Consider the following 12,044-nt stretch of genomic DNA (forward strand, 5'->3'; position numbering starts at 1 on the left):
AATTCAAAACAATTAAAATCAAAATACCAATAGAAACTTAAGACACTAATGAATGAACAAGAAGAGTCAAGAAAGTGTAGACAAAAGTATAACGATAAAGGTGGCTGGTATTGCCAGATGTTAAAATACATTATAAAATAAAAATAGTCTGTGTTTATGCCTATATTCCAGGAATGGTGGTGACTTCTTTGTGCTGTTTGCATTTTCAAGGTTTTTTTCAAGTATTTATGAGCAGAGAAATCTTTAAAAATGTAATACCACTAAGTCTTTCTCCAGCTGTGCCTGTTCAAGGCTCCCACACCCTTCTCTCTCTCCTCGTTCTTGAGTTCTTCACCCCAACCTCCACCTTCTAGTCCCCCCTTCATTCTAGACTTCATGCTTTGAGAATTGAAGTCTTTGTGGGGCTCTGAACACTTCTCATGATTTTATGCTTCTTCTTCGTGTGAGACGAGGTCCTCGGCCACATCCGCCTCCACCCCATCCACCATTTCCAGCTGACATTCCTTCATGTGGGAGTCACATTCTCCAGAAAGTTCTCTCTGACCTCCCATGCCCCATTTCTCTTGCTCTTCCTACCCAATATGAAAATTAAACATAATAAAATTGATTCAAGAAAAAGAAACTTTGGTTGAAGGTGATATTTCACTATGGAAGGGGGATGTCTTTTATTGTCTTATGTTGAAATCTGTTCTACTTATTTCTTAATTGAGTTATTTTCAAGATTCATGTCTTACTCATGTTTGAAACCTTTGACTTCAAACCAGTTTATTGATCTCAACTCAAAAATACTTTTTAAACACAAATTGGATATATTACTAGGGATGTTTATAAGCTTATTCTTCAGTCAGATTTCAATAATCTGTTTGAAAATTGGCATAAAGAAATTTAAAGCCCAGAGATTTTAAAAAGCGTTTATAAGTAGAGCCTCTATTGAGATATCCAGAGCAGAAAGGGTGCCTTCAAGTGGCTTACACTAAATTTTATTGTTCAAAATATTCTAGAATGTTACCCTTTGTGGCCCCTGTTTTACTTATATCTATTATAGCATCAGTGATCTAAATATTTTTCTGAGCTTTTAGACCTTCAATGGTTTCTTTTTGAACTTCCACAATGGGTTCTTATGATTCTTCTTTATCTCCTATGATATTTTCTCATTAGTTTTATTTTCCCCCCTTTTAAAAGGAAGGGTTTATTAGTGAACTCAACAGTTACAAGCCAAGGGGGTGAAAAAGTCAACTCTCTATTCAAGAGCAACTAGGAGTAAACAAACTTGCCCTTTTATCTGTGAATTCACACCTGGTCATGGTGGTGAGGAGGTGAGCAAATCAGGGCTTCCTGGCCATAGAAACAAGTGTGTATTATCAGCAGAATTTTTGTATGTTTCTGCAGCCTGTACTGTATGTCTTATCTTAGGCAGCAATATCAAACCAAGCGAAAAAGGAAAACTTCATCAGACCCTGATAGTTCTAGCACATGGTTCCAGCTAAAAGAAAAGGCAAAATCTTAAAGCTGTCCCAGGTCATTGCCCTAAACTCCCCTCCTTAGAACAACCAGAGCAAAACGCAACCCACCAAGTCATACCATGTTCAGAAATTGAGTCATTATGGAAAAGGCATTGTTGCATAATGACTTATCTAACTCATCTATGTTGATTTAAGCACTCTTTAAATCAGGTCTTTTAAAAAGAGAAAAAGAAAGGGATCTCTCTTTATTTGGGCATGTCAGGTATGAAAAGGAAATTTTCTAAGCATCCCAAACTCCCCAAGTAGAACCAGGTCGGGCTGTGCTCACAATCTGGGCAAACTTCTTCAGGGCAGAGAAAGGTGGAGAGGTCTTTGATGACAATATGCCCACTTAACCCAAAGCATGGCTGTGCTCAGCCCGCATTTGTGTGGTTGCTTGGCTTGTTCTTGTGTTTTGAAGCACCATCAGAACAACCCAAGTGTACCAGTGACAGCCCCAGTCCCTTCCTGGGTGTGCCCTTCCTCTCTAGCACCAGCCAATCACCTGAAGAGACCCACCGATAGCCTATCTGCTCCACACTGCCTCATTAGGGATCAGCCCTCCCTCTTTCACTTATTCCTAAAGCTTGTGTGTCTAGGAGTGGGGAGAAGTGATGGAGTAGTAGAGGATTATGACATTTATTGGTTCAAATTTAATTCTGCCTTCATAACTATAGAAAGCATTTGTCTGGCTAGGTTATGCCAAATAGATACATTAAAAGTTGTTTCTCGGCCAACAAACACATGAGAAAATGCTCAACATCACTCATCATCAGAGATATGCCAATTAAAACCACAATGATATCATCTTGCACCAGTCAGAATGGCTGTTAATAAAAAGTCAAAAAAACAACGCAAGGACACAGAGAAAAAGGAACACTTATACACTGTTAGTGGGAATGTAAATTAGTTCAACCTCTATGGAAAATAGTGTAGAGATTTCTCAATTAACTAAAAATAGAACTACTATTTGACCCAGCAATCCCACTATTGGGAATCTACCCAAAGGAAATGAAATTATTACATTAAAAAAGACACTTGTACTCAGATGATTATTGCAGCACTATTCACAATAGCAAAATCATGGAACCAACCTAAATGTCCATCCACAGTTGATTGGATAAAGAAAATATGGTAAGGAATACTATATAGCCATAAAAAAAGAATGAAATCATGTCCTTTGAAGCAACATGGATGGAGCTGGAGGCCATCACACTAAGTAAAATAACTCAGAAACAGAAAGTACAATACTGCATGTTCTCACTTAAAAGTGGGAGCTAAACAATGAGTACATATGAACATAAAGATGGAAGTAACAGACATTGGGGACTCCAAAATGGAGGAGGGTGGGATGGTAGTGAGGGATAAAAAATAAGTATTGGGTACAATGTTCATATTTTGGTGATGGGTACACTAGAAGCCAAATCCTCACCATTATGCAATATATCCATGTAACAAACATACACATGTACCCAGGAATCTAAAATGAAATAAAATAAATATTTAAAGATTTTTTAAAAATTTATTTTAAAGAGTAAAGCATCAAACCAAGGAACACGGGAGCCAAGGGTAAGCTAGGAAACGCCCAGGTCTGCTCTGACGCGCCCCCTGCAGGATCCCGTCCAGACATGCAGGAGAGGCAAGGCCGCTGGTGCGCGCTTGGGGAAGTTTTGTGTTCCCTCCTACCTGCCCTCTCCTGCCCCAAGTTCTAGCCCCACCTGCTTTGTCACCACCGCCAGCTTATGGAGGTTCCCTCTCTGGTCCTTCGTGTCCCATGGGTAAAATGGACCTAGCATGTCTAATTGCGCATGTTCCCGCAGTGATGTGAAGGACTCAAGGGCTTTGAACGCTGCGCTGTCTTAAGGGAAGGCGCCTGGGGCACTGACTTCGTCCGCTTCTCGCAGATCCTGCTCAGAGCCGCTCTACCAGGCCACCGGCCTCTAACTGTATCCTAGCCCTCTGATAAATCTTTGCCTACTGAGGGCAAAACTACAGGGTACAAGAACAGGGGTTGCTCTGTCGCCCCATTTCCTCTGTCTTCCATTTCCCCTGTTCGGTCCTAAACCCGGAGACAGGGTCCTGTGCCAACTGAGGAGGCGCTCCCGGCTTCGCGGGGGTGCAGGTCACAAAGCCCATTCCGCCCTGGAACGCCCGGAGGAGATAAAAGCCGCGCAGGCCCCGCGCTCACTGCGCACTCAGACCGTTCCGACGAGGGAGCGCTGCACTCGCTGAAAATGACTCGAAAGCTGCCCCGCATCTCCGCCTCCCAGCCCCGGCGCCCGCTCGGCGCCACCCCGCAGTGCCCTGGCAGTGGGCTCTTCTTTCCTCCCATCCGTCCCCGGTTTCTGGACCCGCAGACTACGCTCCTGTTCCATCCCACCTACTCGTCCTTCTGCCCCGTCTGCTACCCGTCTCTGAACAAATTCGTCCCCGTCCACTACCCCGTCGTGGGCATCGCCCCGCCGAGCTCTTCCTGCCTGAAGCTTCGTAAGGGCTGTATCTGCCGCCCGCATGTCCGTTGGGGCCTCAACTTCCACTACGTCCCTCCCTATCCCCCCACGCCCCCGCCCAGCCCCTGCTTTTAGAGCCTGCCAGCAGCCCGCCCCCACCCCGCCCCCACCCAGCCACCCACGCGGCCCTGACGATCCACGACCCCACGGAGAGGCCCCTGCAGCGACCGTGCTCCGGCAGCGAAGGAGCGGACCCTGGGGTCCTCGTGGCCTGGCTGTGGACACGGAGACGCAGGACCACGGACACCCACCATTGGCCTCCGCTGCCTGCTCAGCCAGCCGCGCCAGACTGCATTTGGCAATGGCTTCCCTGTGGGCCTTGGTCTGGAACCACCGAGCAAACTGCAGGCCCGAGACAGAAGGGAGAGCACGAGGAAGCAGGGAGAGCACGAGGAAGGAGCGCCTCTGCTCGCTGTGAGGGAAACGACTGGCCAAGGTGAGGCCTAACCACATGCCCATGACCTCCGGGTCTGTCCCGAGACGCGAATCCCTTTCCTGGAGGTCCACGGGCCTCCACGGGCGGTTAGGGTAAGGGCTGGGTCGCGAGAAGCTGGGGCTGTGGGAGCGCTGTAGCCTGGAGACCGCGTGGGACCCCGTTACCTGGAGACGTTAGAAGCCCGGGGCCAGGGAGAGAGGCACGAGGGAGCAGAGAGCGCATCGAACACGATGGAGCAACGCCAAGGCCATGGCAGGACACCCCAGGGAGAAGGTGATCCAGGGTGAGGTCCGTCAGAACCAGATCTTGCAGGAGCTGTACCTCAAAGAGCTACCAGCCCAGAACGTCTATGCGTGGCATCACGTGAACCCCTCCACGAGGTCCACAGATCACCAGGAAGCCCACGTCTTGGCATGGTAACCTGGAGGAGCCTGGAGACGCAAGGTTTCAGAATCTCATTCGCCATGCTGCCCAGGGACCAAGGAAGAAGGACTCAGACACAGACTGAAAACCAGGAAACTGCATGGGACTCAGAGCCCTGTCTCAACCCAGAATGCCCAGATCGCAGGCTCAACCACTGCAGGGTCTGCAATGACATCGCTCTGTACAAGGCTCAGATGTGGAGCCTGGGAGAAGATGATGGCCACCAGTGGCATCCCAGCAGTGGACTGAGGCCCCGGATTTCATGCCCAATGTGTGCACTGCCCCAAAAAATAAATTTTTATGTTACTTTTGAGCCATTGTATAATTTATACCAAAACACACTCATGATAGGAATCCCAAACCTAGTATGACTTTTTTATCTCTTTTCCAAGGAGAGAAACTTACATGATTTCATAGAAAAATTCACATTGCTACGGTGATATCAATCAGAAAGAAGTCTGCAGGAAAAGACTAACATATTGAGGCTTGTATTTGTTAGGATTCTTTCCATTGTGAGAAACAGAAACCAAATTTAAGCAGAAAAGAGAAATAGTTAACTCCTAAACTTCAGAGTTCCAAGGAATTCAGGCATGACAGGATCCAGGGACTCAAACAATGTCACAGATTTCTCTTGGTCTCTCTTTCTTTCTCTGATTCTGCTTATCTCTGACTCTTCACTTTTGACATGATTCATTCTTGACGCTAACAAAATCTATCCTTCTGGAAGGAAAGACTGCTACCAGCAAAGCTATACCCACATTTCAGAGACAGAGTAGGACAGGGAGCAAGAGACAGAGACAAATTTTCCCACCTAATCCAGCTGAAAAGAATCTCTGAGGATTTAGGTTCATCTATCCTGTGTTACAAAGCTGCCTGCAAACTGTGCAAGCCATACCATGTTAGGGTTGGCCAAGCCTGGGCATGGACTCACGGGAACCAAATGCACACAAGAAGCTTCCTACTGGAATCAAAGGAAGAGTGGGAAAATGTACTGCTCATACCCAAAGTAGTCTATTACAAACTTAGACATTCTCCAGGAATAAACTATAGAGTAGGAGGGAAGCTGTCTCTTAGGGGCACTATGGCTTATTGAATTTCGGAGTCAGCCAGCCCTGGGTTCAAATACTATGGGGTACTAGGGAAAGCGATCAAAACTCTCTGAAGCCTGATATAGGTATGTGCAAAATATACCTCAGAAGGTTCTTGTAAAGGTTTGTACAGCCAGTGCCTGGCACATACTAAATGCTCAACAAAACATGAATCCCTATAGTGGTCAGCAGCACCATTTCATGATGCCCAGTGTAGTTTGCTGTGACTTGTTTATATGTTTAGACAAAACACCTGCATTCATTCAACACTGTCTTGCCTTGTCCTTTTGTCCAAAGGACATTGTAACATCATCCCCAGAGTGGTGCCCACTTATGCCTTCTCCCCACAGCAGCCCACACTAAATGTCAATTCTGTACTCCTTTCCTATAACAAAGCTTCCATTTCGTCTCCTTTCTGTCTCAGCCATCAAATTGAAATGCAATCAAATAAATGTACCCTTGCAAGTGTGTGAATGAAGCTGTTGGAAACATTAATAAAATACTCTTGCTGATTGCATACAATAACTATTTTAAAATTTTAATTCTAGAAATATATGTAGTAGTAGACTGGTCTCCACCAGAGATGTTTTAGAGCAACACAGATTTCCAGCATCTCTAAAATGTTACTGGGTAGGTAACTGCCTATATAGAAAGCCAGGTCTAACTGAGACACAGTATCAAGCAATAGGCATCAATTTTATTATTTTTACCAATAATAAAAGTCTGTTATTGTCATTCACGCCAATAGCAGACTTATATTCGGGACATAGAATCAATGGCCTTTGGTGTTTCAGACATAAGCTGTTCCCAAAAGCTTGAGCCCAGAATAAGGTAACAAAAGCATCCTACATTAAAGCTGGAAGTGAATTAAATTATGATAAACTCACAAGTAACCTTGTGAGACAATCTTAGATTCTGTTTTGTATGTTGTATTTTGCTATATATAACTAATAAAAATATTGTGCATATTATTCTGAAACTTTTTATCAACATGGCTTGAACTTTACCCATGTTCATACATGTAGCTGAAGTTCATCCTTTTTAAACCGCAGATAATAGTGGATTTGGGGAATGTACACAGCTTCTCTGTACTCCTATCCACAGACATATTTAGTCTGCTTCCAAATTTCCAGTTACAAATAACATATCAATAAATATTCTTATGCACATGCCCTTGTTTGCATGAATGAGAGCTTCTTTAGGCTATGTGTCTAGAACAGCTATGAGCATTATGGCTAAATGCTCTCCACAGTCATTCTACCAATGTGCAGGAAGTTCAACAGAGAAGCATCCCTACTGCCCCATGACCTCACCAACATTGCCAGGCCCTTTAAACTTTGCTAATCTGCAAGATATAAAGCAGTAACTATTGTGTAATGACATGTCCTTTATTATTAGTGAGGTTGGGCTCGCCTATGGGTCTTGATTATTTGGTGTCCTGTGGCTTTGAATTTCCTGTTTATATTGTTTGTCCATTTTTCTATTGTCTTTTTTCTTTGGTTTTCAGAAGTTCTTTTAGAAAATACGGTGTCAGATGCCACACAGTATCTTTCCTCTTGTTCAAGATCTTCAGCAGAGGCTGAGGCTGAAGACAGAACATGCTGAGCACCAGCCACAAGCCCACTGAGAGGGACATTCCCTAGGAACTGGCCCTACCCACACCCCCATCCCAATGAACAACCACTGCACATATGAGGAGAGCTCACGGGTCGTCTTTGGGCCTTTGTGTTTGGTTCATGAAAACAACTTATTTCTTCCTCACTCTACCAGGGTGAGGGGGGATCCCCAAGAGAATTATTCCAAAACTTTGAGTGCCATAAATAAAGTGGGACTGGATTTTGATTTCTGCTGTGCACCTGATTAGCTGGTAGATTCACTGTACTGTCGTCCCTGAGTCCCTGAACTAGAGAAAAGTAGACTTGAGAAGAGGTGGCGTAGTGAGGCCCTGCCCAATGGAGTGGGGCATGAATGCATGCTCCCCTCAAAGTTGGGCACATGCCACCAGAGATTCTGATTGCTAGGAAGTAGGGAGATGGAGCCCCAGTGCACCTGCAGACCTGAAGGTAGACCATGGCAGGAAGCTGAGCTAGGAGCTCCAGGCACAAAGCAGGACAGGCCCCACAGGTGTGGGTGTGAGGCCACCCACTGCATAGCAGCCTGAAAGCACAGCTGGGTCCCTCCAAAACCCACCTTTGCCAGGGTGTCTCCTCAGATGTGAGCCCCTTGTAGGACGTGAAGGTGTCACCATCCATCCACTTGATGCCCTTGGGCAATGAGCAGGGATGGCAGTTGTGGTACCCCAGACAGAGCCATCATATGTAGTCAAAGATGTAGACATGGTTTTTTACCCCATCTCTCACTGCTCCAAATGAGGTGGGAGAGATGGAGGAAGAGGACAGGTGTGTGACAGCAGCCCATCACCACCTTTATTCCACCCACTAGAGTCTCAGCTCCTATCTCCCATGAGCGGAGTAGAGGAAAAGTTTGGAATCAAATGATTAAAGTTTTAACATGAACCAGAGCTGAATCCGATAAACCCTAAATGACTCTTCAAAGCACCAGAAGTGACTGCAAAACTATGAAACCTAGCAGAAATACCTGAAGGGGGCTTCTACCTAACGGAAAAAAAAGGGCTTGACATTGTGGGGGAGAATCATGTTTCTACCACGCTGCCTTGAACTCAGTTACCTGGCTACACCTGTCTTCCACCTGCCACAGCAGTCTATGGGGCTGTTGTGATTATAAAGTGAGATTTCATTTGACACTCTTCCTACCCTGATGGCACATCTCTAGAAAAGCCTACCCCGAAATGCTCACCCATCCAATCCTGAAGCCTAGGGCTGAGTGTTGTGTCTTTAATTCATTCATTCCTCTGTGTTTCTGAGGCAAGAAGGAGGCATGTAGAATCCGGGCTCCAGTCAGCTCTCTGCATGCGTTTTTATTGCTTCCTGTCAAATCAAGGTTGCATGTTCTTTTTAGAATCCCTTTAGGAAGCGAAGGAAAAACACCAGGGCGCCCCCTGCGGGACGCATGGAGCAATCGCGGGTGCCCTCACTTGGGTTTGGGGCTTAAGGCTGCTCACCTGCCTGGGTCGTAAGGTCCCTTCTTTGTCACTGAGGTCAGACTACCAGATACCTCCCTGGAACATCCGCGGGGTTCGTGTTGTGGCGGACAGACCCTCAGGGTCAGACAGAGCGAGGCGAGGACGAGCCCTGAGGACAGGCCGTTCTTTCCCAGGCCGCTCCGTCGTCCTCAGCAAAGCAGTACAGACCCTCCCTCCACCCCGTGCCACCGCCACCACCACCCCTCCCCACGGGCCAACGAGACCTCCAAGCATGATCTCAGTACTTATTTCAGGCCGGTTTCACCTGATGACAATTTCCCTGAGTACCAAGGGAAAACCACTATAGATTATTTATTCTAAATAAGCCAAAACAACGTCCCAAATGGACACGCCTGGTGAAGGTTTTAGCCATGGGTTTAATTGAAACCACAGCTCGGAGGAGAGCACGGCTCTGTTTCAAGCTCCTAGATGGCTCCTGGCCGCAACGCTTTCCCACACTCAGGCCTGATGTGGTGTGGAGCTGGGCCATCACCTGGCCCCTAGGTCAGAAACAGGTGCTGGAGCTGTTGCCTCTTCCTCAGGTGGGCCTGGGGGTTTCACAGTCAGGTCAGCCACAACCCCTTGTGACTAGTGTTGCAATTTTTAAAAAGAAAGAGAAAAAGAGAGTCTCTCATCAAATGGCTTTCTTCCATGATTTTCTTCCTGCTCTCTCTCTACATCTCCTCACTCCCCTACCCCCAGCCATCTTCCCCCCGCCCTTTCCTTGTGGCTGTCTCCTCCAGCCATTAGATCATGCATGCCATCAGGGCAGAGACATGCCTGTATGCTCACCTCTGTATCCACATAGGAGGCCCATGTGTTCAATGAGTGGCAGAAGGTGACAATAAAACTACAAAAGGCCAGTTCGGGACTTTTGTAATAGCATGGCTAAATGACTACCTGAGTTCTCTCATTTCCCCCTAAAGTGGCTACCATGCACCTTTGGCTTGGAAGGTAGACAGGTGGCATGGAGAGAAGTATAAGATTGGTTCTTTGAGATCCCTGAATGCTCTTTCACAGAGGTGAGGTTTCCAGGAAACCAAACAAAGCCCGCCTTTTGGTCTCACCCCCTAGAGAGGTGGGACAGGCACCCTCCTAACACTAGGTTGCCCACTGGACTCTTGGGAGCCGCCTTGAACAAGGCCTGAGGGGACACCCGGTGCTCAACACTGAAACAGAAATCCGCCACTGTTTGATATTTGTCCTTCAAACCCCTAGGTCGGATTATAGATACAAATAAAATTAGGCCAAATGGTCCTTACCTTGCTTGGAAGCCATACTACAGATATGCAAATTAACTTGGGCAGGAGAGACCCGAGCAAATCTCACCATTGCTCTTGCGTCCAAGTTCCCATCATTCATTCACTGGGCCAAGCTCTGTGGAAGGTCTAGGGTGCCAGCAGTGTTCTGAGGGTCCTCAATTCCAGAGAAGGCCACGGCTGTACCTTTCAAAGCATTTATTGGCCATTGTAAGAGCTGAGAGATAAAGACCCTTAATTTTCACACAGAATAAAACAGAGCCTACCTATTACTCATTCAATCAGAAAAGCTTTGTGGGCATTCTGACGCCCGACTGATGTTGCTTGAAACAGAAAAGTTGGAAAACTGGAAAGAGAACTGATTTTCAAGCATGGGGGCTTGGAGTAAATGTCCTACCGTTGCCCACTCGCCTGCCCCCAATCAAGTATTTGGCTTTCTTATTTCAATGAACAGATAATTGATTGCCTACAAGAAGATCTACAGTCTTCTCAAGATTCCAAGCATCCCCTTTAGAAATGTCTCTAGAGCCGGGTGTGGTGGCTCATGCCTGTAATCCTAGCACTTTGGGAGGCTGAGGTGGACAGATCACCTGAGGTCAGGAGTTTGAGACCAGCCTGGCAAACATGGTGAAACCCCCGTCTTTACTAAAAATACAAAAATTAGCCAGGTGTGGTGGCACGCACCTGTAATCCCAGCTACTTGGGAGGCTGCGGCAGTAGAATCACTTGAACCCAGGAGGTGGAGGTGGCAGTGAGCTGAGATTATGCCACGCCACTCCAGCCTGAGTGACAGAGCGAGACTCCATCTCAAAAAAAAAAATGTCTCAAGAGTATCTGTGCCCTGTCAACTGTGATATGTGAAATGAAATCAGAGAGAGTGACATGAAAGCAGGGTCAGGAATAGCCCAACATCCCAAGCTTTCTCTTCGTTTTAAAGGACTTCAGCCTCCTCACAGGAGAGCAGCTCTCCACCGCAGCCTGCTGACCTCAAGCCCCTGCCTCCTCCATCCTCTTTCTCTCTGGGACCACACACATGGGAATCATAAACACAAAAGACCGTGAGACTCAGTATGGGCTTTTTTTGTTTGTTTTGCCTTGGTTGGGGCTGGGAAAAGAGATAACACCAGTCAGCTTTCACGGTTGCTACTGTTTTTAATTAACCCACTCTACTAGAGTAGGTACAGGGAAAGGCCAGATGGTTCTCCCCTTTTGTTTGGAGCTCTGAGCTTTCTCCACCCCTGTGTTATCGCCTGTTAAGTTTTTAAGATCCATCCAACTGGATGGAAGCAACGGCAGAGCCTGACTCTGCAGGAGTGCCTTTGCCACCCCTAGGGAGGCCTGCTCGAGAATGTGCCCTACTGAGAATCACTAGCAGCAGAGCAGGTGCAATGGATAAACATACAAGACAGGGGACTAGTGGGGCTGGGAATTGCACAGCCACACCCTGAAACAGAGAAGTGTATTACTAGGTCCTTCAAGACCAAAAACATCCCATCACAGCTTGTTGATCATTTCTTCTGAAATGCACAAAAAATATATAAAACAAGAAATTCCCCAGTGTCATTACCAGACTAGGAACTCAGGATTGAGCCTGGGACACCTTAGAATATGTTCTGCTTTCTGACATCTTCAGCCAGCATTGGTGGGAGTCACAACTGGTACAAGCTTTCCAGGGAGAAATTTGGAAAAATGCATCAAATGATCAGATATAAATCTATCTATT

General features: G+C 46.5%; 2 protein-coding genes across 2 annotated transcripts in view; one reads left to right on the forward strand and one right to left on the reverse strand.

Moving 5' to 3' along the window:
• Nucleotides 1-4,147: 4,147 nt before the first annotated feature.
• On the forward strand, nt 4,148-5,242 carry LOC134732388 (uncharacterized; the record flags this gene model as incomplete). Its single annotated transcript, XM_063617046.1, has 2 exons — nt 4,148-4,448; nt 4,761-5,242. Coding segments are annotated over 2 exons (783 nt in total), but the record flags the coding sequence as incomplete, so codon positions are not given.
• A 4,177-nt stretch (nt 5,243-9,419) lies between these two features.
• IL1RL2 (interleukin 1 receptor like 2) overlaps nt 9,420-12,044 on the reverse strand; it is a 58,002-nt gene continuing 55,377 nt past the window's right edge. Inside the window, exons 11-12 of the mRNA XM_063616753.1 lie at nt 10,392-10,507; nt 9,420-9,650 (exon numbers count right to left, since the gene is read on the reverse strand). Of these exons, the coding sequence (XP_063472823.1) occupies nt 10,425-10,507 (83 nt within the window). The 3' untranslated portion in view covers nt 9,420-9,650; nt 10,392-10,424. The remainder of the gene's footprint in view (nt 9,651-10,391; nt 10,508-12,044) is intronic.

The sequence above is a fragment of the Symphalangus syndactylus genome, chromosome 14 (genome assembly GCF_028878055.3).
Source record: "Symphalangus syndactylus isolate Jambi chromosome 14, NHGRI_mSymSyn1-v2.1_pri, whole genome shotgun sequence".
Classification (NCBI taxonomy): Eukaryota; Metazoa; Chordata; class Mammalia; order Primates; family Hylobatidae; genus Symphalangus; species Symphalangus syndactylus.